This window comes from Anser anser (assembly GCF_964211835.1).
Source record: "Anser anser genome assembly, chromosome: 5".
In the NCBI taxonomy this organism is placed as follows: Eukaryota; Metazoa; Chordata; class Aves; order Anseriformes; family Anatidae; genus Anser; species Anser anser.
Window position 1 is genome coordinate 62,011,862 of NC_139725.1, and position 27,513 is coordinate 62,039,374.

The following is a 27,513-nucleotide window of genomic DNA, read 5'->3' on the forward strand; positions in this document are numbered from 1 at the left end:
GGAAAGGAAATGCTATGTAACAGCATTGTGAACGCCTTGGTTTTATGATGTACATTGATTCCTCTAGGTGTTCTGATCTCTGAAGTAGAGGCCAGCTCCTCCCGTTAATTACTAAGCTGGATAACCACCAATTAAATAGATTCCCCAAAGTTCCCTAGTTAGTTTTCTTGGTTATTTTGGGGAGCAGCCTTGCTGGAGTGCCACTGCATCCCAGAACAGAAGGGAAAAGGGTGAAACATCACACAATTGCTAAGGTGCAGCTTGCTTTGCTTACAACAGATGCAACACATCCAGCCCCTGGAGTGTCCTACCCAAGCTGCTCCAACTTATTGCACCACCTTGGTTGGGTCATTAGTTGTTAATGTGGTCTTCGGCCCCCCAGCTAAACCAGCTCCTCAGCTGTTGGGTGATGGCTCTCCCAGGCTGGGTACACCAGGACAGAGTTTTGTTAAAGGGCTGAGCAGAGCATCGGGTAAATTAGGCAAAGCGCTTGAATATTATGCATTATTTTTTGGCTTTGAAAAATTAACCATTGAAAATTCAGTTATGTCATTATTCCAGGCACTGTTTTTTCACAGTGGGTGGTTCTCTTTTGTAGCTATTAAATAGCTGGGACAAAACTTCTGGCCTGAGAAGTCCTTGAGTCTTTATAACTAAAAGGGAAGGCACAACTTAGCCTTTGGAGAGGTGGTAGCAGCGGGCCGTCTTGGTGCTCGCTGGTAGAGATGTAAGAACCTTCTGCCTTGTGGGACCTTTCCTGATGTTACATTTGTCTTTCCCTGTCCAGAGGGTGAGGAAGAGGAAGAGGATGAAGAGGAGGAGGAGGAAGAGGAGGAGGAAGAGGAAGATGAAGAGGACAAAGACATAGATTCAATGGATGAAAGCTTGGAAGGTGACACGGAGCTGCCAGGTTTCACGCTTCCAGGCGAGACCTCCCAGGAGCCCATAGCTGGCCTGGAAAACCCCGCGGCCCAGCTGGCCGGGGTGTCCTACCAGGTTCCCGACACCATTGAGTGGGAGCAGCAGAACCAGGGTCTGGGTAAGAGGAAAAGTCCCTTCTTCCCTTATCCTCATGGTGGACACGTCTCCTGCTCTTCGCTTTGTGTGGGACAGCCCGTCATGCTGAAGGCCTCATGGGTTGGCCTTCAAGATCTTTTGCTAAACACAGAGCGGGAGTGTTTCTGAGGAAACCCCGTCCCCCAGTGCCAAACTGGGATGGGTGCCAGGTGATGTGCCCTGAGTGAGGTTTTAGTTTGGGGAGAGCCTTTCTGAATACTCCAGACCTGTTCCTTCATTCCCAGAGCTTAGAGTTGCGTGGCTCAGAGGGTGGACAAAAAAATACTGCTCAAGTGAGAGTCCTGGGGAAATTTCAGGGCCCTTTGCTTGAATTGGGTTGGTGCAGGGATATAAGTCCCACGAGGATGAAGCAAATAGGGTAGTTGCTAATCAGCCCATTGCTAGTGCAGCAGCATTCTTGTGCCATTTTTCTGACATTTCTTCAGTGTTGCACGTCCAGGCGTGGGACCCCGTGGTGGTTAAGGAAGACAGACCTGCAAGGCCTGTATAAAGCTTTATATAGTTTATTCCCACTGTATGTATAGACCCTGTGCTTTATGGCTAGGACTAATTTATTCTGCCTGGAATTAGCTGATTCACGTTTGCATGTGTGCTGTCCATCTGATGTAAGCCAAAGCTGGTGTGGAACAAGGTAGAATTTAAAAGGAAACTTGCCCAGTTTGGCTACTTGGAAAAAGTACTGGGATCATTTTGTAGCAAATTCAATTTCCAAGCCAAACTCCATCAAAAGCAGAGGGAACCTTTCAGGTGAATCAGTGGGAGCCGAACCACATCTGTAGGGAAAGTCTGTGTGTGTGACTAGTAGTGATCTAGCTCCTTTTGAGAGGCTCATCAAACACAGAAACCCCAAAACTCTTTTATATGTTGAGTTATATGAACTGTCACCTCCTCTGGATTTTTAATTCTGACATAACCTGGTGTTTCTCCCTGTGTAGTCCTATTTTCAGCCCGCTTGAGTGTTATTTGCTTCCTTTGAAATGAATCAAAGAACGTATTTCAAGAGCCCCATGGGAAGGTTGCTCTTTGCAGGCTGAGTTTGCATCGGGTCTGGATCTCCCAGTCCCGCTAACTTGTGCCTGAAAAGCATTGTTTCGGGTGGTTCATGTCAGATCTGGTTCACGTGTCCCGTTGTCCCACCAGGCTGGACAGGAGCTGTGTGAGGGGAATAATTCTAGTATTTAGTGGCTTTCTGGTAGGCCTTGACAAGCTGGATTAGAGAGATACATGGCAGTGCTAGGAGGAAAAGCGTAGGAAACACAGAGTTATCATGAGGAATATCCTCATATCCTCAGCAGGAGGCAGCGAAGGAGGTTGTTCTGCATAAGGCATCAGGCACAGCTGTGTTCAAGGCTGATGCAGGTCTGAGGGGGGTCATGGCTGTATTTCCAGCCCTGCCACCTTCACTGCTGGAGGAGAAGGCTCAGGGTGGGAGGTACCTGTCACATACCTTGGTAATGAGGCAGGAGAATAAGCAGTGGCCAGAGGCTGAAGGTGCCCTGGTGTGCGACAAACCTCTCTGCCTGGAGAAACTGTAATAACTATGCACAGAAAATAAGTAGACCTAGGCTATGAAACAACACGTAGCTTTAACACTCCTTGTGTTGTTATTTGTTATGAGGGATCCTTATCCTAGAACAGGATGCTCCTTACGGTATCTTTTTCTGAACATATGGGACCCAGTTCTGTTTCTGATGTTTATTATTACTGCATCGTGCAGCCTTCATCCTCTACCACCTTCTCTCATTCTTAGACCTTGGAAAGGTTGTCTTTCCAAAAATTTCAGACATGGAATGAGTTGACTGTGCAGCAAAACACAAGGTTTTTGTCCCTCACGTGTGTTTTATTTATCCTCACGCAAATTGGAGGAGCCTGCTGTGAGGTCTGTCGCGTTAGTCCAGCTGCAAAGCGCCAAGTCCAGGCACCTGAAGGACCGGGCAGGTGTGAATTTATGCTCTCTCTGTAAGTGCCTTATTAACGACTGGGTTATGCATCACCGCTTCCAAGAAGTTCGGCCTGCCTTCATTTTGAAGCTGTTGCAGTCTGCGCAAGCAGCCACGAGGGAGGGGGTGAGCAGAGCTCGTCCTCAGGGGCCGGGTGGGACTTCTGTGCTGAGATGCTGGGGAGAAAGGAGGGGGAGCGGTGGGATCAGTCTCTAGACTTTGACCCACCTCTCTTATTCTACCAGGTAAACACTGTCATAAAGAACCATTTATTCTTTTTCTGGCTGGATGACCTAAATGTCTCTTTGATATTGGCTCCTTCCCCATCTAGAGTGTGCTTATGTGCTCATCTTCCCCATCTGCAGTGCTCCTAAGAGGAAGGGAAATTATCTGTGTTTTAGACAGAGGCACAAAGAAAAACAAGGACTTGCATGAGCTCACCTGGAAAACCCGAGGCCACACACGGAACTGAACCCAGGTGTTCACAGTGTCCTTTGCTGGAGGTGGATGGGGAGCAGGAGATGCCAGCAAGGCTGGAGCATCTCCACGGCAGCCGTGAGCAGTGCTGGGCTCCTTCTCCCCTCCCTGGGCTCCTTCTTCCCATTTGTGCCAGCTGGGGGTTTCTGTCCTGTGTCCCTTGTCCAGGGTGAGCGTGCACAGCCTGAGCTGTTGCTCTGTCTGCACCTGGTCCTGGTTACATGCTTCTTTACGGGGTGTGTTAACAGGGGTGCTCAGAAAGGAGAACAGACAGGATGGAAAAAAGTGTATAGCTTGTGCCAGCAGGAGGAGGATTGTTAAGAGGAAAAGAAGTATCCCAAACCTGACGAGAGGCCAAAAGAGCTGCCCACATTGTTCTGCTGGAGTGTGTGGAGAGACCAGATGTACTGTGAAGGGCTCGTAAAACTTCAGATGTGCTGGACACGTGCATAGACTATTGCTCTTTGAAACCCTTTTTCTCTAAGTGCTTTTCTTCCAAAGGTAGCTCTTTGAAATCCATTTCCTTTAAGTGCTTTTCTTCTACAGCTAAAATTAACTCGACTTTCATTTTAAGACAGCTTCATAACCACTGTACGTCCCTAGTCACTGCTCTGGAGAAGGGAGGGCTGCGGTTCTGAATCCACCTGGGCCAGGGCATGGTGCCACCTGCCTGTCTCAGCCCATGGTGAGTCTTAGGAGTGGGAAGGGAGGTGCAGAGCTCTTCCCTGGGATCCACAAGCAGCGCTGAGGAGTGAAGAACTTCCCGTTGTGTGCAAATGAAATATGGCTTAGAGGGGAGGTTATTCTGCCTAACCCGGGATATGGCACAGTAAGGAAGTCCTGAAGAAAGGTGACAGCACCCAGTGGGGTACAAGGTAAGGGCACAAGAAGAGACAGGGCAATGCAGTCCTGTGACCAGGACAACATGAATTTGTATGCTTTAGTTTGCACATTATTGGCTCAATAGCTTGCAACGGATCCTGTGAAGTTACTGCAGTCTGCTTTATTAATGGCTGGTTTCTCTAGGAGATAACTGAAGATGTTTCGGTTGGAGTAAATTACAGTACACACACGGCAGTCAATTTTTCTACCCGTGTTTGTTTCTGTCACTGTTCTGTTAAATGGAGAAGAGGAATGGGCTTATTTCTTCTGGATTCTCTTTTTTTTTTTTTTTTTTTTGCTCCCTAAGCATCAGACTTACAGTTGGCATCTTCCGTTTTGTAAATTCTTTGCACATACATCCTTCTCCTGGGGTGCATCTGTCCTCTGGCCTTCAGAATTTTGAGATTTAACTCTAAAATCTGTAGCACAGAAGAGTCCAGAAGTATCGGAGTAGTTATACTCAGGTCAGTTATTATTGAGTTTACTTTGTCTGATAGCTGGAGTGCCCCAAATCCATAGAGAACGAGTGACTTGATCCACAGACAGCTTGGCAAAGCAAGAGACGGTTTGGATTTATGTAGTGGTCAATGAAAACATGCCAGAGAAAGAGAATCATTAAAAATGTCAATTCTGGGAAGTCAGATGGTCCTACATTAACTCCAGCTGAGCAAAAGCAATTTATATGCACCAGTAATGAGGTTGTCAGTTTTACAGTCAGTCGGCTGACTCTCTAAACAGCAGTATTTAGACAAAAAAAAATAGAAGTTGATCCTCCAAACGCTGCTCTGTTGGCATGTGTCTCTGGAGAAGGAAGGTCTGAATATGCTTTGGGATCTCTGTCGGTGTCCTGTTCAAATGCTTTGTGTTCAGATGTTGCTAGCAAAGGACATGTTGGCAGTACTTTGGGATCCCCCTGAGATGACCTGTCTCCGCTTGTTGGATTTGTACCGGGGTGGCATGTAGCAGGTGAACACAAACTGTTTGGAGAACATCAGAAGGGCAGGAAACTTGGGCTTTCTGGGAATGAATGAAAATTTATCATTTTTGCCCACAGTCAGGTAGGGGGAGGAGGACCAGGGCAATTTGCTAGTCCTCTAATCTTGCTGCTTTGGGGCTTAAAGTTAGTTTGTTCTGTGCATTCAAAATGTATGCAGTTGTTTGGAGCAACACTGGGATTTGCTTTTTGAGGCTTACAGGGTTGTGACTTTTTGAATGTATGGCTCACATCGTCTACGTAAAGGGTTATGGTGGAATTTGGTTCTTCAATACGTTGACTAAAACCCAAGAGTTGCTTATCCTAAGCCACTGCTAACATGAGATAACAGTAAACAGAGGAGAAACTGATATGAGCCAGAAATCTTAACAGAGGAACCTGTTGTTATGCTCAAAATCTTGTTTTATGTGCAAAGAGAAGGCATATCGCATCTATACCTAAAACCAATAATTTACTGCTAATATAATTGAAATCTAATTATTATTAGTCTATATATAGCTACTATAACAGAAAAAAAAGAGGAAATAATTGTGCTGATACAGTTGCTGTACCTACACTTCTTAGTTTCTGGGCCTTTTCCTGGCCTCATCCTTCCCTCGCATCTGTTAGCATTAAGGTCGGTGGCTTCCTTCTGGGGTTGGTGGTGGGCTCGTTAGCGTAGGGTCATCATGGTCTGGAGTCCTTTGCTGGGAGAAATATGATGTTCATGATAGTTTCTTCTTCCTCACTCTAGGATACACTTAAAGCCATTTTTATGTGTTTACTGACACAATTTTTCACCTTGCCCTTTCTTTATCGATCTGCAGCTCCATATTACATCTCAGTTTGCTATTTATGGTGGCTTTTATGTATTTTAGGTACTATTTATGTTCTCTTTTTTACCCAAAAACATTTTTGTCCAGGTCTATATTTCTTTAACTGACCATTGGTGTGTTGCTTATAGACACGGGGACTCTAGTGCCAGCACTGTCCTGTCGTATGGCAGTACTCAGCAGTGTATCTCCATTGCTCGAGGATTCTGTTATCATACCTGGCATGTGTTTCCCCGTATGGAACCGTTATGTTAGAGTCCTAAAACCATTCAGTACTGTGCAAAAATAAACAAAAGTAAAACACAATAGCCATAGGCACCATCAGTTAGAAACAAAAAATGCTGCTGCAGCTAAATCAAGAAAAACAAAGCTGTAGGTAGGTCAAGGAAATGTCAGACAGAGAAAGACTGACAAGCCTCCATCCTGAGGCCTTACAACCTCGTAGCAAGGCGACAGCAGTACCACGTTACAGGGCTGTGTGATCATGCTGTAGCCCATAAGAAGTCCCATGAGTTGCTAGATTCCACAACACCCGTTACTGGTTTCCATCTACCCATGTAGGTATTGTACACGGTGGAGTTTGGACCATCGCTGTAGATGGGAAATTAAACATATAAAAAAAAAAAAAATCAGCAGAGTTATAAAGAAGTTATGAAGTGTGTCAACATCATTCTCAACATGCAGTTTCCAGAATATACACCCAGTCTGTGTTTCATGTACTTGAGTGTATGATCTTGGTTCATACGATAATGGAAAGCCATAAAACTGTCTCCGTTATGCAAGTGCCTTGTCGCTACCTAATAAACACACGCTTTTGGAAGCATGTGGTTTTTTTTTTTTTTTAAGGGATAAACATATTCTCAGCTCTGACTAACAGAAAATAGCCGTATTGCAGATCTGTGGCTGCAAATTATACTACATAAACCATGTAACCTCTATCACTTTGATTAGTGGTGGTAAGGCGCAGCAGCAGAGTAGTGCAAGATGGTAAAATTTTGAAATGACATTTTTACAGGAAGCCGGGATTAATGCTTTTGTGGGCAAAAATAACCAGCATTAGGCAGACAGAATCTGAGACTCAGAAGTTAGTAGTGTGTTCTTTAATTGCTGCCCCAAACGGATCTATTTTAGGCACTCTTACAGCTCGCGTTATTGGAATATCAGAGTGCCTTTTAATCTTTAATGCATTTATCTTCTTAATTACCCTGGAGAGGTTATCCATGTTTTACAGGTGCCAAGCAAAAACACGGAAAGGCCGAGTGACCCCAGCGGTTTCACAGGGAGCCTTTAGCAGAGCAGGGATTTGTTTCAGGTGAAGGAAGCAATGCCTGGGCATCACCGTTCTCTGGCTGATGTGCCTGAGGTAGGACTTTGCACCCGCATTTCTCCCTGGATAAGTGCCAGGGATCGCACACGGCAGAAAAAGCACTGATAAGACAGAGCCACCATTACAACAGAAGGGACCGAGTCTGCAGGAGTCCCAGATGAGAGTGGCCGACAGGAGCCAGGATAAGCAGCAGCTGTAATTTGTGGTGTGTTTGTTCAAAGCGTGGCTCCTCGCAGCAGTCCTGCCCTCTTTAGCTTTGCCTCGTGTGTGTTTATTGATGTTTTTTTGCGCACAGCATTGGCCACGCGAGGTCTGTCTTCCAGACGGCTGCAGACTTAAATGAGCAGTCTCGGAAATATAGATTATTTTTACTGTCTTCCTGGGTGCTTCAAGGAATTTATACGGTTCCATATGCTCCCCAGCAGCTTCCCTTCCCTCTCCAAATCAGTAATAAAGCTCCCATCATCAGCCTGTGCATGAATCTCTTATTTCTGTTCCTCATAAGGATGTGTACTGTTTGGAATTACTTCTTTTTAACTGTTTTAAGAGTTTGCTCATGGTTGTACCTCAATCCTACAGCAGACTGATATTCAGTCAGGTTTGCCTTGTCAAGGGAAATTTTGCATCCAAATACCTCTCAGCAACAGCGATCCTCTTTCCCGGCTTGTTGTGACATACGCTTTTATAATGACAGAGCAGCTCCCAAAAGAGAATAATTCACATCAGTCAGCCTTTTCTTTTTGTCGAATTTCATCCCGAGGTGCTTTAAGGATCGTGTCTGCTGCATTTTTACGTCCAGCACAAGACCGCCGTGCCGCTGCCAATGCAGCCTGCGTGTTTTAAAGGTGAGAAGCTGGCAGTGCCACGCTCTTCCTATTGGGAGCTCTTCAGACATTGTCCTCAGAGCAGAAATAAAGACCAAGAGAAGGGAACAGCAATGAGTGGAACAGAAGATATGAGACTCGGTCGCTCGTACCTGGCTCTGGAAGCAAACAGTTGTCAGAAACAGGTGAAAAAAAGCTGTTGCTTACGCTAAAAGAAAGTGTGCCTGCAATTTATCAGAAGGAAGGGGAAGGCAGCAGGGGCCTCGCTACACAGAGACTTCTAGCAGGAAGCTTCAGCTGATATTTTAGCCCTGACGTTTTTGCTGGCGTATGTTGAGAAACAGCAGCACTGTCGCCTCAGATACATCACTTCGAAATAGCAGCCCTGCCATGAGTGTTATGCCTCTGGTTAAAACCATCTCAGGGTAAGATTAGCTAAGCCTACTCGTTATCAGTCCTCAAGGGCTGCTTCCAGGAGCTAGGGGCAGGTGTAGAGGGCTTTGCTCACGTGTGGGGCCAGGTTTGGCTCTGCCCTCCTTCTCCTTGCCCACAAAAAGTGTGGGATCCCGCCAGCAGCTGGACGTTTTGACCTCCAGCTGTCTGGCTCCATCCATCCATTAGTGGCAGTCTAACAGTTAGGATGTCTCTGATGTGGATTGGCACTGACTACTCCAGGTAATTTATCTGATTTTTTTTTTATTTTTTTTTTTCCTGAATTAAGGGGTAGGGTCTGTTAGCCAGCGCACTGCTCCGTGCTGCAGAGGCTGGACCAGCCCAGCACCACCTGTGCCTGCACGGGGCTGTCAGGCTGGCACCGTTTGAGGCTGTCACCTACTTTGGCACAGTCTGTCCATCCTGCTGTCTGTCAGCCCCGCTGTAACAGAAACCCGAGTATCTCGGCTGTCTTTTTAATCTGCAGTAATCCGGTTCCTTCTCAAGTCTGCAGTTGCGTTGTGTCACATTTCAGCGTGCCTTACCTCGCCCTCTATCCTCCGGCTTATATATGTCAGAAATCCCGGCTCCGTTCAGGCAGAGGAGATGGTTTTCAGCCCCCTCTCCCACTGGGCTGCAGCAATCACTTAGCTTGATTGAAGAACGCAGGCAGGCTAGCAGCTCTCCCTGGGCCAGAGTTATTAATTTGCGCTTGATGTCCTTGTCTAGGTGGCCTTCGCCTCGTAAAACGAGACTTGTCCTTACGTTGGAGCAATCAGATTTATTTTCTAATAGCGATACATATATACTACAGTGCAAAAAATCTGTTTTCATGACATTTCAGCCCTCAAAAAAAAAAAAATAATAGAGAGAGGGAATGTGAAGGTTCATTGGCCTTGAATTTCCTCTCCTCTTCTGGGGATTTGCGTCAGAGCCTGATCTTTTGGGTTAAAATGTAGCCTCCGATCGCAGAGTGATAAGAGAAAAATGGAGGAAAAGAGCTCGTTGCGACTAGTACCAGAAAGAGCGGTGGTAATGTATTGAGAAGATGGTTCTAAAATATTCCTTTCTAATGAGAAAGTAGATATGTTCTCTCTCCGCTTGGGCAGTGCAAGCCGCAGATGACTGATGCTAAACTTGCCTCCCCGCTGGTGTTTGTTCAGATTCAGATGACTTGAGGATCAAAGGAGATCTAAGTTCCTTCCTGGAAGGGTGCTCTCTTGATAAACATATAAATCCTGCCCTGCCTGAGAGCGAGTTAGGGACACGTATTGGAAATAAGTAAATTGCTCGGATTTTGACTGACAATAAAATAATTACCTCAAACTGCAAGCAATTGGTGTTTTGCGAAAACGCTGTGTATCAGCATTAATCACCAAGAGGGGTCGATACGGTGAGAATTACTGGAGGCTTTTGCTTGCTTTTATTTTTTTTGCCTTGTGTTTGAATAACTCTAATCACAGCCTCATCCAAGCCTGGGATGTAATAAAGGGTTTCAGCAAAGCTGTTCCCAATAACCTATCATTTCTTTTAATATACTGGCAATGCCATCAGTGCCTGAGGATTTATTAATGTGAAGTGAGCCCAGGAGCTCTCCCAGTTTTCTCCATTTTGTTCCTTTTCTAGGCTGCTTTCCCCACACCTCCCCTGCTTCCCTCTGGCTGCTCAGGTATTTGCACAGACCAGTTTTGCACACCTGGGGTCGTGATGCTCTTTCTGTGGTGTGCTCTAACACCCATGGGGGATCTCAGAGGGCTCTGGGTCACCTCCCTCTCCCCACACCACCCGTATGGCCCGGCAGGTGACAGCCTGCCAGGAAAATACCGTCCTCTTGGGCGTTATTATTTCTTGTATCTGGAAGAAGTGGCTAAATGCAGTTTCTTTCTATTTTTTGGTTGTAGGGAGTGTTGTATAGAGGGTCGAGTGTGCATTAGAGTGAACGGAGAGCCCCGATGAGGCAGTGCTTTCTGGAGACGTGCTCTCCTGTAGCTGGAACACGCTTCTGGGGGTGCTATTTATGAAGGGTGGGTTTCACTTGGTTGTAAATAATATGCTGCTGATTTAGGAGATGTTCTGGGGCTTAGTGGGCAGGGGTATAGTCCTCCGATAGGTATCTGCTGCCTAGAGCTGGCGTCCCCAGCTCTGAATCACCTGCTGCAGGGAAAGCACGCTTCAGTGGTGCTAACTGACAGCAGCAATGAGTAGTTATTAAGCACCGAGTAGTCACTAATGTGTGGGCTCTGAAGATGAATATGAGGGTTTGAAAAGCCAGTGGAACTCATAATTCTTCATGTATTCTGAATCTGCTTCAAGGCATCCGTTACAGCGTTCACTCTCGTATCCCATTCTGAAGATACCAACACCTGCACAGAGAAGAACTGTGTCGTGGGCTCAGTATTTCTGTGTGCGACCTTGTGGTCCTGCTGGCAGGTAACGGGGGAGATTTACAAATGAGGCGTGAACGCTCCAGAGCCCGGCTGGAACCTGATTTGCTCCTCGCTGAATCATGGAAGAAAACAGGACGTATTTATGCTTGGGTGAGGAGGAAAGCGTGGAGAATGTTTCCAAAACAGATCCTGGAGAAACTTTTAGGGACAGTCAAGTTCCAGGGGGAAAATTTAAGCTGAGAGTTATTTTTATTGTTAGTCCTACCACTGTAACAGTGAGTTGGGATGATCATCTGGAGACTTGGTTGGCAGAGAGTAGAAATTAAAACAAATCCTCTGCTCCAGATCCTCCTGAGAGGAAGAGGAGGATGTTACAGTAAGAACACTGGCCTGGTGGGATGGGGGGAGCAAAGGAACAGAGGGCAGAATAACAGCCGTCATTCTGACCATAAATGTGTTGCTCTACCCATCTAGATGAGGATGTAGGAGAGCTGGAAAAGGTACATGGAGGAACAACAAGAACCAAAAGGCAATCCAAAAGATAGCCTGGTCTCCTCTGCTTAATTTCAGAAAGAAGCAGTGCTGCATTTTTCTTATGTGACCTTGAGCAAATCCCTTACTTCTCCTGTTCCTGAGTCCTGGCATCCATAAACGGGCTGGTATCAGTGCTCCTATGTGGTTTGTTCATTCAGGTTCTTCAGAGCAGATACCGTCTCTCTTTATGAGTTTATAGAGCATTTATTACATGAATATAGCATCTCAGGTGGGCTTTCAGCGCTTACAGTGATAGGAATAATTCACAAGAAATTCCGTCCTTTCCTCTCTGTATTATTTCTGGCTGATAAACAGAAATATTGATAGCTGCTGAGACAAAAGCGTGTGCTGAAGCTGGCTGAAGAGGTAACGTGGCCCCTGGATCAGCAGTAAATGGCCACGGGCTGGAGAGCGAGCCAGGGAGGTGTCACTGTGAGTTTGCCCTGCTTTTATGCTGTCTGGTGAGCGTTCAGGGATGGGTTATGTCATGAAGCTGATCCTGTACAGCCACTCTTATGTGCTTTTCCTTTGGCACAAGCTTTGCCCTGAAGCCCTTAGCCTTGTTCCAAGGACAGAAACCCCAGCAACCAGCTGGTTTTGCTCGCTGCAGGGAGACGTGACTCAGTAACCCAAGGCACCTCCCTAGGCTCTTGTTGTGCAGTGTCTTTCAGGTTCACAGAGCTTCACATAAAGCATTGTTACTCTGAAATCAGAGGCATGAGCCTGTTGATAATTTAGCCCAGGGGCCAGACGTGCAGCAGAGTACAGACATCAGTGTGAGTTCTCGTCGTCCCCTTCCCTTGCTGAGGACTCATTTTTGTATTTGGCTGCTCTGCCTGCAGTGCTTGCAACTGTTGGGCTGAACTAATTTCCCTTGCAGCACAGGCAGGATCGTGTCTCGAGTCCTCAAAGCAGAAAAGCTGGTGCGCTAGCACAGAAAGCAGTGGCCTTTTCAGCCACCAGGTAGGCTTTCTCTGCTCTGTTTTGCAGGGTCTTGTTTGCTGTCATGGATATTTGGATGGAAATTTTCTTGTATGCATAAAATGCCTGTGGATTCCCACAGCTGCCTAGGTTGTGGGTCCAAAAGCTCATCCTGAGACGTGTGGTCTGTCAGCTCTTGGCTTCCGTGGATCTGTTTGTCATCTCTTAGAAAATGGCTTCGAAAATGAAACTTAAGCTCCTGTATGCCTAGGGGGAGTTCAAATAAATGCGGACAAATAGCATTTCTCACTAAGTGTACGGATTTATAAATCAGGATGTTGTGATGAACTGGTTTGAGTCAACAGTTCACCTGGTCTGTCGATCAAACCTCTAACTGGGTTTGATCAGTAATTGCCTGAATCTGTCAACCAATTCACAGCATTACAGGACAAGGCCAGTAATTTATCTTTCATGTGTAGAATTACATTTCAGAAGTGCTCTGCGGTTTTACTCTTTCTGTACCTACAAAGAATCGCAGATTTTAGGTGATCCAGAGAGGTTTTGCTCATGCTGTGGAAAAGGAAATCTTTCCCCAGGAAATTCCCTGTGCATATTCTTTGCTGTTTTAAATGAAAAAAAGAAAAAGATAATGCAATCCAGAGCTCTCCTGACCAAGGGGCTGTGATACTTCCAAAACAGCCAGAAGAAAATTCTGGTTACTAACCGTTTTTTTTTTTTTTTAGGCTTTGTGTATTTCTAAAATATGCTGTTGGATAATAATTTCTTTCTGAGGGAAGGCTATTAGCATTGACTTTGAGATTAGAGCTTGCTCACTGACTTACTTGCAGGATTTTGCGAGACTTTTTGGAAGATAAGCGAGCAGCCCCCTGCTTGAAGCCTGATGAAATGCCTGTGTCTTTCTCCAGGCTGATTACTTTTAGCATGTAATGTGGAGATTTATCTGCACGCCAGGAGACACAGAATCCTGGCAAAAGTCTTTCAATATTTCGTTGTGCCTTCCCCTGCTGCTGCTTCTTGTCTCTTCTGACCTTTGTTTCATCCTCTTCCCCTGGTGGGTGTTGCTGTGCCCTACCAACCTTCCAGCCTGGAGGTGAGAGTTGACCGCGGTGAGTTCAGACAAAGGTCTCCCCGCTATGAGCAGGGTATGAGTGAGTCTCTGCGTGTGATGGAGCACATGAGCAGGATACATCCCATCATCTGACAAGGACCTGGAGGTCTCAGGAGGAGTGCGTGCCCCGCAGCTAGAAGGGAAGCCCCCTTTGAGCTCTGCCCCTCTTCACGTCTCACCCGGTGGGCACGAAGCACCGGATCAGCGCGGGCTGAATGAGACCTGCCTGGTGCAGGGGGCCACGGAGGAGGAGGGAGCCTTGATCAGACCCTGATACACCTGTCAGGTGAACAGAAAACTTTGTTCTGTCTCACGTTGAGCTGCACAGAGTGGCCATCAGCGTTTAGACAATAACCATTTGCTGCTGCTTTGAAAGCAGATTAAGTTCTGAGCTTTATCCAGATAATTTCATGAAGGTTCTCACATATCAAATCATTTCCTTGTTATTTGAACAGATGATGGCAGCAAAATCAGGAGTTATTCAGGGATGTTCATTTTCCAAAATGTCTTCTTAGAGCCTCACCTTGTTGCTGTCCTCATCAGAGAGTGGTCTCCGACCAGTTCCAATCAAGGTAATGCCCTTTCAGTGTAAGTAAATTGTTAGAGATTATCTTAATCTGCTTGGAGAAACACCAGATCCATTCATTTTTGTGCAGAAGGACTGGGGCAGAAAATGCCATAAAGCATCCTCTGACAACTCACGGATTTTGTGTTGAGGCATTTTGAAGACCAAGGACACCACCATCGATGTAAACAGCGCAGGAGCATCCTATCCTGTTTTCTGTATCCCCGTCCTCCTGGTTTTCTCTTCTGAAAGGCAGGCATGGGCAAGACCAGGGGAGCTGGCGTGCTCTGCAGATAGCCTTGCTGCTAAAACTGCATCTCTCGGTGTTATGAAGCACATCTTGATGCTCTGAAACGTGTTTTCTGGGGAGCTGGGTGGGTTTGCCATCATTCAGGTTGGGCTCTCCAGAGGGAGCACCAGTAACTGTGTGCCACAGCAGCAAACCCCATGGAGAACGGAGTCACCCAGACTTTAATGTAGCCTCTCAGTTGGGCAGGAACAGTGCTGTGTGCCATTAGTGAAATAAGTGGAAAATGCAGAAAACAGGCAATCTGAGGATAAGTTAACCCTTTCACTTACAGGAACATGCAGAACTGGCCGGGAGGTGCAGAGAAAAGAGATTTCGCTTCTCCGCAGCCCTTGAAACTTCCACTCCGCAGCAATTAACTTTGTATATGAGGACCTAGGATAAAGGTGCAAGGCCAGAAGGATGGGGAGGTAGGGCTGGTGCCTGGTCTGGAGTTTATTGTCTCCAACCAGGGCACCTCTATGGCGCGTAGTTGCAGTCTGAGGGGGAACCAGGAGATGCAGGGCCCAAGGGAAGACCAGGCCCTGTACCACTTTCCTGCACAGTGTCGAGGCCTGTCAGAAGGGGCTTCCACCATCAGCCCCATGGAACCAGGCCTGCATGTTTGGGGGTTGAATTTGGCCTCGTGCTGGTTCAAAACACCAAATAAAGAAAGCTGCAGCCTCCCAAGGTGCATACCTTGGAGTTGCCAGTGCAGCCAGAAATGAAAACTGCTCCTTTCCCTCAATGCACTCCCTTTCAGAGACTTTTCAATGTGAACATGTTTGAGATCAGCCATTTCCCACCATGAAAAGGGAGCTGCCTTCTCCAGCTTTATCTACCAAATATATTTGTGGCTCCTTCATTTGGATAACCCGTCATCAGGCTGTCACGTTCTGCCTCCCAGCAGAGTTTTCATCTGTCAGACTTGCGTTATCCTCAGCCAGTACAGGCTGAGTGAAACCATTTTGGTGATTGTCATCATGTGTATGAGTCATTATTACTGAGGAATACCCACTGACTTTGAGCACTCGTTGCCTCATATGGCCCAACTTGCAATAAGAAGCTTTGCTATTAGCTGTATGGGAAATGTCATCTAGGTAATTTTGTTATGACAGTAAAAAAAGGGCTTTGGGTGAGATTGGCAGAGCTCAGCACTGGTCTGAACCTCTTGGTGTCGAAATGGAAATTCCTCTTCTCAGCTGTAACAGGATTATGTCTGTGCTCAAGGTATTTGCAGATTTTGGCCCTGCTTTCTCCATTGGCCTTGGGTCTTCCTGCCTCCTTTTGGCTGTAGATATCCAAATCCTGTATTTGGTTCCATCAGGTCTGCACTCCCAGTTGGTAGATGAAGATAACACTGCTTGCTTATGTTAGAGAACTGTTGACAATGCAATTAATAGAGCTGCAAAGCCGAAAAGTGGTGGAAGAGCTAAATACCGTAACGTAATGAGACCTCATTCGCAGTAAATGGTATGAAAAATGATTTCTTGCAAAGAACAACAAATTGCTATGGCTTTTTAGCTTAATTGTAGATGCTTGATTCTAATTTTTTATTTGTCTTTTCCATGTTAATGAAGTTTTAGATATAATTACTGTGCTGATGGCAAATAAGCTATCATTTTCTAAACTAGGTTTCCAGGCTTGTTCTGGTCAGTGATATAGCAGACGTTACCACAGTCACAAAGATGATCCCCAAGCCCCATTCACGGGCATATTGCAGAAAATTCAGAATCATAGGATCAGAAAATCATCTAGGCTGGGAAAGACCTTCAAGATCACCAAGTACAACCATCAGCATGACCTACCGAGTCCCATCACTAAGCCCTGTTCCTTAGCACCACAACCCCACATCTCTTAAATACCTCCAGGGATGGGAACTCCTCCACTTCCCTGGGCAGCCCGTCCCAATGCTCGACCACCTTCTCCATGAAGAAATTATTTCTAATATCTAATCTAAACCTCCCCTGGCACAACTTGAGACTGTTTCTTCATTTTGCTTGATCAAGGCTAGGTTTGACTCCCATTGGTGGAGGTGGGAAAGTTTCATCATTTCTGGGCTTCTCTCCGTGGAGTGGCAAAAGGCAATTTTGCCACACCACGGAGAAGCTTTGATGCACAGCGATGAGAGGGAGGGGTCCCAGCTCACTGACTTGAGATGCTGGTGACCACCTCACTTCTCTGTGATGGGCAGCCATCCCATACCATTCTCATCTGCTGGCAAGCTCCATCTCAGAGCTACTTTGAGGTGTGGCCAATGCAACAGAATCCTAGAATCATACAGGTTGGAAAAGACCTCCAAGATCATCTGGTCCAACTGTTGCCTTGTTCTTCTGGTCATGAGAAGCCTTTTGTTTTCCAGTCTTGAGTTTCCATGGTCCCTTTTTCCCTGGAGCAACGTACTTATTTAGATTAACTACCTCTTCTCCATACCTCTTCTTCCTGTCCTGGAGCTTGCAGGATGTGCTTACAGAAGTCAGCTCTGTTCTGTGCTGTTCCCTTTCAGCCTTTGTTATGGCTGAATAAGCCAAGATGCTCATGTTTTCACTTGTAAACGAGTTTCTGCTTTTGCATCCTAGCACTGAGACCGTCTGAGCCTGTTACAGACATCTGTATGTGGCTTTTCATTGCCCATTAAGGAACGTGGATGCAACTCTCTGAGAAAGATCATGGGAAACCAGCAACAAGGAGATGCTTTACAAATACCATCAGGGTTTGGCACATTGCATGGGCCAGAGGCATGTGCTTACTTTGAGGACAGATGTTCCAGTGCAGAGTGCGAGGGTATGATCCTCAATGTTAGGATATATCATAAATTAGAGATTTATTTCCCTCCAACCTCCCAAAATGGGACAAACTTTCACTCCTTTCCATACTCTAAGCTCCTGCCTTTTGGATAGGAAGCTGAGGGCCCAGGAGATGGCACATAATGTGTCTGAAGCAGAATAAATCAGCGGGCTCCGCTTTCAATTATCCCAACCCAGGCTTGTTCCCTGCACAAGGCAGCCTGTGAAATACGGCAGGCCTGACAAGGTGTGAGAGCTGCCAGAGCATTAACTGCAGGCAGGCATCAACGTAGTGCCTGCAACAAGCAGCAGTGCCTGCCTGTGACAGCTCCGACTGCCCCCGTTTGGGGATGCTGAGCGCCAAGGTGCAGGGAGGGGGGCATGGACGTGTGGGTTTCTGCTGTCGTGTCCCTGCTGAAAGCCTCGAGCAGGTCCTACAGCTGGTGCTTGGATCCACTTCGGCTTTTCTGGTCAAACACTGGACGTCCTGGAGCTGCTTGTTTCAAGACAGCATCGCTCATCTCACAGTGGAGAGGGAAACTCTGCCCCTTGGTAGTAATGCTGTCAGTAAGGCTCTAGGACACAAATTGGGTTAGAGGACCTGTGTCCTGCCCCCATCCCAGCCATTTCCTCCTGTGTTCAAACACCACAGTGTTTTCTGCTCAGCCTACACTGGTGTAAGCACTCATTTGCAGTGCTGCAGCAATTGCAGTTGGCTCAGAAGTGGGCTTAGAAATTGTGACTGTAGCTAGGGCTTGTCCCTTTTTCAGCTTTCCTGGGACGATGTCTGATCTCCCCTTACATGCACCTAATTTCTGAATGGTCACATCCCTAAACACCTCTATGGACTTGACCACCAAGGAGACCTGTCCCATGGCCGGCCCAGCTTGGAGAAGAACAGGGAAAGATCTTCTGCCCTTGTGCTCCTTGGCAGCGTGGTAGCACCTGCGATGGGACCTCGCTGCGGGAACGTTTGGTGACAGTCAGACCATGTCCGCGTAGCCCTCCGTGTTGTCTCCACCAGACTTGTCTCCCCCTTGCAAGTCCTTTATAGCTGTGTCCTCTCGGGTCAGTTTTGAGTTTGCAGTCACAGGCAAAGCACACCACGAGCAGGAGCCTTGGCCGAGGGGTGCTGCCTGCTTTTGCCTTGAGCTCTCAGCTCGCGCTGGCCTGGGAAGCAGCAGGGAGGTGCAACAGCTCCGTGCTGCGGGATGGTGTTTGAGACACAGCAGTGCCTAGGTTTGCTTGTTCCGCGCTATAATTTCCTTGCTGTCCTTTGGCAAAGTGCTTGAAAACGTAATACTGACATGTGGTGTTGCTAGATATTTCATCGCGGTGGCGATTAGCGACAGCAAAGCTGAAGGGTTTGGCACCCTTTCTGCATGTCAGGAGGTTGCTGAGCAAGGTGTTCCTTTTTCCTAGGGCTCAAGGTGCTCCTTTGAGTTATTTATGATTTGGATCAGAAGTTTTTAAATTTTTGTACAATTGTAGCACTACATTATTTTTTTTTCTCCCTTTTGCACTTTGTGATTCTCCTGTCGCATTCAAAGAGAAGTTGTTTGGAGAGATATTAAGCGATTGCTAAGTCTCTGCAGGGATGAGTTGCCCATCAAGGCTCCAAGCAAAAAGTAATTAAAAAAGTCAGCCTGTATTTGACTTAATTTTTTAATTGTCCCTTTTTAAATGACCTGTGAATTTTACCGTAAGTGGAGATGGGTATTGACCAGTTGGGACTTAATATATAAGGTATATATAAGACCATATATGTGTGGTCTTCAGTCAGGGTTGTGTTGACCTTAGTGGAGAGCAGGTAAGGCACTATGTGAATTAAATGAAGCAGCGTCTTTTCGTGGACTCTTCGTTAGCACCAGGTAGGAAGTTTGTGCACAGATCGTTGAGTAGCAATTGTGTATCACCTCCTCTCTGCAGCTGGGCTTCTCCTGCTGCCACGCAGAATTCTGCTTAGGTTATTTGCAGGTATCGCTGGACACTACAGGCAAAAAATGTGGCAGCACACCTGGACAGGGCACATCCTGTGGTAGAAATGATGCAGCTCTGCCGAATTCACTAGAGTTTCACCACTTAGGAGAAGGCTGAGTTTGGTCTGTTATCCCCCTCCTGGAGCAGGAGTGAGGACAGGATCAGTTTCTCAGTTAAGCACTGTCACTGATACATGTGCAGAGCTGCTTTCTGAGCAGCAAAGTTCTTCTCTCTTCGGTCCTATATTTATAAGACAGTTTGCTTCTCCCTGCAAGCATTTGTTAAAAACTTCCCTGCATGTTTTGCATTCAAGAATAAGTACTACCATGTTCTGCCTGAGTGCATGCTAATGAGAACAGGGAAAGGTCATATATTTGTTTTTCCTTAGCACCTTAGATACTTTAATACTCAAACTAATGGCCTCCTAAAGAGCATTTGTTTCTGAATAACACTGTCTTACTGTGATTTATTTGGTAGATTTATTTGTATTGTATTAGCTTCTAAACCCTAAAACATCCCACACCAAGATGGCGATATTACAGTAAAGGCCATTAAAATATGTAGGAAGAGTCTGACACAAGCAAGAGAAACAGAAAAGACAAACTAAACATTATCCGTTATGCCCGTAATATTCCCATAGTAAGGATGGGAAATGGAGTAGCAGAGATTAATTTACTTGCCTGCGGTTATACATGAAGTCGATTGCAAGGCTATCGAACCGGTGTTCAAACCAGGAACCTTAAGCCCCTCTTTGGCTATTTGCAGCCCAAGAGCATTGCATCGCGGTGAGAATCAGTGTTCAGTTCTTGATGCACGAGGAGTTTGCAATCAGATTTTTTTTGTTAGCAAATGTAGGCAAATACATCTTCCTTTTGTGATTAGCGCTGCACGCTGCGCAGTCTGCTGATGTTCTGTAGTATTTGCATGAACATGAGTCTCTGAGATAATCAGATTTTATTTCTAGCATCTAATCGATGCTCAGGGCTTTGTGGTTTAATTACTAGAATAATTGTTTGCTGAAAACAGAGTTCGATATCTATTTTTTCCTTTGAAAGTCAACTCCATCATTTTTATTTCCAGCCATTTAGTACTTTATTGATCTTTATGTCACTTCATGACAAGCGCTGCATCTTTCCAGCCAAAATAAGAAAAATACGTTATTTGTCTTAAATACAAAAATGGAAAGTAGCCCATTTCAGTATTGCTTGCTGCGGACAGATCACTCATACAGCGTCCCCAGGAAAAATGATTTTGAAAAGTCATTCGCTCTAAATGGAAGGAAAAAAAAAAACAAGCCAAGATTTTTTTTTCAGAACCTGATGAGTATGAGACTTAAACCGAGGTACAGAGGTAAATTTCTCTGTTTAACTGCTGATCCTTTAAGATAGCTAAGGACGTGTGAGGAAGATATGGGAGTTTATGTGGCTTGCATTTAGAGAAGGCTGAGGTGAACGGGTGGATTGAGGAGCAGCATGGCCAAACGACCTCTCCTCTCCATAGACAGGAGGAACACATGGCCTCAGCTGGAGATTTTGAAGGTACTCGGCCCAATAACAGTGCCTGTTCTGCTGCCGTCCCGCAGCAGCAGAGGGATGCTGTTAGAGCGGAGAGAGGATGCGGGGGGCTCTCTCCAGCTGCAGCATCTCTGGCTTTTTCGCTCCCCCCATCACAGCCTCCTGACATTCAGTTTTAATTTGCAAAAATGGACTGTTGCATGGGAACTGTAAAAGTTGCCTTGGGCAATTCAAAGTTTGCCTGGGAGAAGTTTATTATTATTTTTTTTTCCAAAAACCATAAATGGTAATTGTTGATTTGACTCTGATTATCTGCCTTTCAAGTCTTTTTGAATCGGGCATGGAGAGAAAAGCATTCATCAAATTTCCCATCAAGTAGAAATAGTTTTTCTTCTGGAATTAAAAATACGCTGCCTCCCAGCAAAATGCTATTTTCTGTGTTATTTATTTGTGCTAGTAAGTAAATTGGCCATTGTGTTTCCTAAGGAAAAGGAGCTGGTGCAGCCTTGTGCCATTAAGTTGTCAGAGCTGAGCAGACGAAGCACGGAGCATTTTTTGCAAAATCGTTCTCTGTAGCCTCATTTACCAGAAAGTTTTACCTGAAAGAGATGAAATCTGTAACGTAATAGGACAGATTGCCTGGTGTCTCCAGGCAGATTTAAAGCAATCAATCTTTTTCTTTATTTTTATACCTCTTGCAGAGGAACGAGGTGCGGAGCTTGGGGTTTGTGTGTGCCTCTGGGTATGTCACGGAGGGAGGAGGAAAGCTTCCTACAGCAAGCTGCTGGCCCCGGTGCATGCCATGGAGGTGTTGCAGGTGCTTTAGGGGACTGTAACATCCCATTTTCTCACTGCAGATGAGCCAACTATTTTGCCAGGGTGGTCTCCGTAGCAAAGTCTTAACGTTAAGGACAAGGTTTGCTCCTTCTGCCCACCACCCGTTGTTAGCCCTGGCCAGGAGCAACACCAAACCCCAGCCATTTGGTGACGAGGAAGAGCAGGGTGATGTGCAGACCTGGAACAGGTGAATACATTTGTTTTAGAGAAAAAAGTGCTGGTAGAGTTGTGATGAACTGCATCGGTTGCAGAGCGCAGTGAATTCTTCCCCTGCAGTGACACACACCAGTACACATTTAAAAAGCCCACATCCTTGCAAATATGCCAAGCTGGTCATTTTGTTCTCTACAGCATCTGCTGCAGCGGGGGTCTTGTTCTGAAATGTCGTACCTGGGTTGTGAGCTGATAAAAAGAGCTGGGTGAGGGAGGGAGGCCTGCGCTCTGACTTCAGACAGAGGTGAAAGCAATTACCGGTAGCTGTTGGAGCAAAATCGTTTCATGCCCTTACAGAATACAAGCGGCTGATATTTTCTGATTTCTCAGAATTAAACTTTGTGCAGGTCTCTCAGCCTGTTGCATCTGAGGAGGTACAGATGTAATTGTCAGGTCAGAATTTTGTCCTAAGGACAGAATTTCCCTTTGGGGCGTATGTAGGAACTTGGGTGCCGCGTTTTCAGAACCGGTCTCTGTGGTCACGATGGAGAACTGTTCAAAGAGAAGGTGCTGGACGTGCAGATCAATGCCAACATGCGGTTCTGGGATGAAAATGCAAACGCTGGATCTGAAAATGCAGTAAGGTGTGCCGGGCAGAGGGAAAATGTGCTGTTTTGTCACGGAGAAACAGAGTTGCTTTAGATGGTGATTAAAAAAAGGAATATGATTAAAACAAGCTAAGAAGATGGAAACTGAAGTGACAAGATAAAATAGCAGGGCCTCCAAGAGAGGAAGGGAGAGCTGGAACTGATGGTGTGAGGGCACAAATTATTGATCACAATCGTCACCAGAAGGTGCAGTTTTTGCATTTTCTTATCTGGAGAAGGGAGAGAATGAATGAATGAACGAACGAACAGAATCATTAAGCAGCCTTATCATTGCGTTGGAGTGGATAATTAGGCAGCAAGGATTACAACAAGTTGACAAAGCGTGCAGCCCGGAGGACTTGTGCTCCTGATTCCTGAGGGCAGGAAAAGGCTCTGGTGAGATCTGGCAGTGCGTTACAGCGGGTGGAAACCCAGAGCCTGGCCCTGGTACCCTGCAGCCTTCGGGTTTGAGGTGAGAATAAATGGAGGTTCAGGAGGCCTGACCAACAGAGAAAAACATATTCGAAGTTGAACAGTCCTCTGAACAGCAGCAACAAGTGAGGTTGTGAGCAAAGGCCACCCATAAGATTGAGGGAAGGGGAGCCCAGCTATTAGCTGTACCTATGGACCCACTTTTTTCCATGGTGGGGATGCATGGTAGCCACGGGAGTCACTGCAGAGGACACGGGAAGTTGAGGGATGGGAACACACAGCCAGAAATATCTTGGCAGAGAATAATCTGTAGTCTTAAACTGCTCGTTTTTTCCTCTGAAACCACAGCTTAAATAAGTGGGAGGAAGTCCAGAGGTTCAGGAGAGGCACAAGGAGCTGCAGCCCTCTCCAGGGAGCCAAGACATGGGATGAGGTGGGAAAAGGTGCTGGTAGCTGATGGGTGAGGTGCGGTGCATTTACCTGAGCTGCTCTGCTGCAAGCCACTTGTTGAAGGCCAGTTAGAAAACGTGTACTAGAGCAGAGCAACTCACCCCAGGCCACCTGGACGTTCAGGTTTCTGATGCAGAAACCAGAGCCATCTCCCACAAGGGCTGGTTTGGATACGTAGCGTTGCAAAGCCCAGTGGTGAAAGGGGTTGTTGGACCTCGTTTAGTGAGCGTAACTTCCCTGCTGTTGGCACCGTGGCTTCTTAATAGCTGTCTGCACGCTTCTGAGGGGTAAAAATGACTAAAAGTAACTCCGTGCATCTGTAACTGTTTGAACTCATCCCGGGCTGCTCCGATGGCAGTTCCAGACGTGCTCTGTGTTTGGCACAGGCGTTTCTCCCCCTGTGCAACTCAGTGCTCAGGCTGACCCGTGTCAGTATTCTTAAGCTGTGTGTTACTTAAAATTAATTTGCAGAGGTGCAGACATTATATAAATCACTGAGGAAATGTCAGATTATGCACGCGGTTTTCAGAAGGGCTCCACATTGGTCTAACTCAGCTCCCTCTGAAACCCGGGGCTCAAAATTAAGCTGAGGCAGAGTTTGTACTGGTTGTGATCCTTAAAATGCCACAGGATAGGGGCTGGCACTGCAGGCCCTTGTTAGTAATTTCACACCCTGAGGCTGTTGCCATTTGTTCAGGACATTCAGTGTCTGGGGAAGGAAAGAAAAAAGGGGGATGATGAAAAACACATGGAATGGAGTATTTGTTACTGATTATTTGCCTGGCCTCATTGGCAAGTCTCTTGGTGTTCTTGGAGAGTGTTTCGTTTCTCTGAGGTGATGCCGTCCACCGTGTTCCTCTTCCAAGACTAAGTTCAGAATATTAATTATGTATAATTATCCCTAATGACAGGCTGCAGTCCAGATTTAACTGATGGTAGCCATTTAGCATAGATATCAAGCCTAACTTCAAAAAGTGCCTTATTTCCTCCCCACGTGTAGTGTCCTCATATATGTGAATAATTGGAACAGAAAGTGCCCGGTTTTAATGGCACAGCGCTTTGTCATTTCCTCAAAGGTGTTAAAATAATTCTGTGCCTTAGTAGCACTGGGAGTGTTTGTAAAGTGCTCGATGTGATGCTCACTGACTTGTCACAAGATCCAGACGGCCAGCCCGGTGCTTTGGGCTGATTCCTCAAGGCATCCGACACGTGCTCTACCCTGCTGAAAATGAGGTTGGTTTTAATAACAGGCGATTGTATAAACAGCAAGTTTGGGTTCGTACCGTGGTGTCCTTCAGTCCCAACAGATGTGCTGCTGTCGTATTGTGGAGCAGAGGGGAATGAAGCCAGAACTTGTATTTGTTGAAAGCAGGGAGTAGAGTATTATGAGATCATCTGCCCAGTGGAAATAGCAGCCCTACATGTGAACTGTCGGAGCTACTCCGGAGTTAACTGCTGCTTTAGAGGCACTGCTGTTGTTCAGCGACGAGCAAGTGGGTGGGCTATTGATGAAATCACTGATCCGACACAGTTACCGTGAAAGGCACATAAAAATAAGCTTTGTGCTTAGCTTGAGGTGGGGCCAAGTGGGCATCGTGGCAGCTTTAGGTGGCTCTGTACACGTGTAGCTGTCCGTACGTGTGCATGGAGGACATCAGTCGAGAGCTTCCAAACATGCGGTGCAGTCTTGAAGCTGTGGCTGTTGCTGTGCGCCCCTGAGTCACCGTCACCACTCCTCCTGGGAGCCTGGAATACAGCACAACAGCATCATTAAAAACTGAGAGTCATCAGAAGGCTCTTTGGCCAGAGTTTTGGGATGGCTTCCTTTGGTTTGGGGTATTTGTGGTTTTAAGCAGAATTTTCCCGGTGTTGGGTCTCTCCCATGCCAGTCAGGAAGGCAGCAGAGCTGGGGCTTATGAGTGACTTAGACTTGAAGTCTACGTGACGCTTAAACCATGTTTGTTCTGGTGTTATGCTGAGAAACCCATCTGAGAAACCCAGCCCAGGGGAACCATGCATTTCCTCCCTCTTTGGTGTTCCCATGGGAGTGAAATCCAAGGCTGGCAGTCTTGGCCTGGCAGAGGATGGCGGTGAAGGCATCTTCATCAACAGAGTTAAACCCTCCTAGTTTGTGTGGTGCCTCTGTACCACCACGGGCTAGTCCATGCAGGTCAGGACAACCGGTGGGAAGAGCTGGTCACAGAAGTCCTCTCGTCCTCTTCTAGTGTTGTGGGTGTCCGAGTATGTCTCCTTGGTAGTTTTTTTTTTCTTAGTTACCTTCAGAGCTAGCTGACTTTGTGTGTATGCTCCTCTGCCTGTTTCATGCTTTTTTCACCTCTAGATAATTTAGGATCCTCTGGTTGGAAAGTGTCATGCTACTGACAGTTAAAAAAGAGAGTATTCAAATCCCTTCAAACTTGTTCAAATTCTTAGTTTAGTTCAGTGGTGCTGATGTCTGGGCCGAGTCTTACTGGTTCCTTACGGCTGTGCTTCTCAATATTGTGTCAGAGACATAAAAAGGTAATTTGCTGACGGCCTTGGAGCTGCACCCTCGCAGCCGTGCTGTCACTGCAGAAGGATGGCTACCCTGAGTGGCACACCAACAGGCAGGCTCTAATGCTGCTAACAAAAGCTCTGAAGAGAGCTTCTGTAAGAAAGCAGGCTTGGAAATGGGTCTCCCACCATAAACAGCGTGTTACGTTTGGGATCTGATGTACCCTGGGAGAAATAACCCTCAGAAAGACATTGGTGTAGCCGAGATCCCCCTCGTGCCTGTAGCGCTGTCCTCCTGGAGCACCAAGGATCCTTGCTTAGGGCTTAAAGCACAGTTGCTGAGCCCTGATACCTTCAGCTCTTTGCTGGAAACAACAGCTGATACCTTAAATGCCGAGCGTTTGGTCCTCCGTGCAGTGCAGGCAAATGCAGAGCTGCTGTTGGAATCACTGCCAAGTGCCTGCAGTTCTTTGAGATCAGCTTAATATTTCATCCCCAAGTAGATGCCATTAAAGACGTTTAATTCTCGGGTACCATATTTCATGGGACTCGAAGTGACTGTTAGAGCTGAAAGTCTCTGTGATGGCAGCACAATTTTCCTTGATTTAGTAGCGTAGCACCTCCAGTGCTCTCCCCGTCCTCAGATGGTACCTGGTGACTTCCCCGAGCAGGCAGTCGCTGCTTCCAGAAAAGGAAGGGAATAAAAGACAGGGAATACTGCTTTTTTTAGGGATCTGTACAGGTTTATGCCTAACAGAAAGAGCAATATTGACGTAGAGTTGGCCAGTGAAGGGGATGGCCCTGTCGTAAGGTGATCTCCTTATCAGCCATCCCAGTGTGTGTATGAGAAGTACTGGTTCGAAACCCCCAACCTGAAATCCTGTTTCACATCTTCCTCTTTTAATCACTCCAAAGATGTGGGTTGCACAGGCAAAAGCAAGCTTCTTGCCTGCCAACTCACATAAAGAGTTTCTCTTGTTGATTTGCTGCATTTGCTCTTTTTCATGAACAAAAGAGGAGATCTAATGAAAAATGTTATCAGCTTGTCAAGTTAATTAGTGTCTATTTCAATACTATCATTATCATTTGTTACTAATTAGTATAAGTAACATGATTACAGCTTTTTTGTCTTATTTTTCAGTGAGAAGCTGGATGGAGAAGCTGAAAGATAAGGTAAGAGGCTCAGTGTTTCTCTCAATGACTTTAAAAGCAACACCATTTTTACTTGCAGGAATAAATAAGCTCTTGCCAGTGCAGTTCATTATCTCTACAAAGATGATTGAGAAGGGGCTTAAATTTTTCTCCAGGATACAGTGAACCAGATGCTGCTGCTGCGTGTATTGGTGTAAATCCACAGCACATCCCTGAGGAGTAGCAGCTGGGAGCAGGACGAGGGACAGGGGTGTTTGAGGGTCTTCTCTGCACCCGAAAGTCGCCTTCTCTTTGCACTACCCAAGTTACATTTTTTTATTGCCCTCTAATTTGCCCTCACCCCTTTTCTTTAAGCCCAAAACTTGGCTGTGCATCTCAGTGCATCGCCTCTGGGCCAGACCTCTCCTGCCCCCCGTGCAGGAGGAGCTGCAAGCTCCTGGAAGGACAAAAAGCAAACACAGGAAGAATGAAAAGATACCAGC

At 46.4% G+C, this 27,513-nt stretch overlaps 1 protein-coding gene across 9 annotated transcripts in view; it reads left to right on the forward strand.

The window, feature by feature from the left end:
* ARMH4 (armadillo like helical domain containing 4) overlaps positions 1 to 27,513 on the forward strand; it is a 58,331-nt gene that overhangs the window by 22,587 nt on the left and 8,231 nt on the right. For 5 of the 9 annotated variants that reach the window (XR_014584767.1, XM_083837177.1, XM_083837176.1 and 2 more), the window contains exons 5-7: positions 788 to 1,039; positions 14,192 to 14,308; positions 27,021 to 27,052. Coding sequence is in view for 8 of the 9 variants with exons in the window: in XM_083837177.1 (XP_083693303.1) it covers positions 788 to 1,039; positions 14,192 to 14,308; positions 27,021 to 27,052 (401 nt within the window). In the remaining variant the exon portion in view is untranslated. The remainder of the gene's footprint in view (positions 1 to 787; positions 1,040 to 14,191; positions 14,309 to 27,020; positions 27,053 to 27,513) is intronic. The other 4 variants (XM_083837179.1, XM_083837181.1, XM_083837180.1 and 1 more) reach the window with 1 other exon arrangement.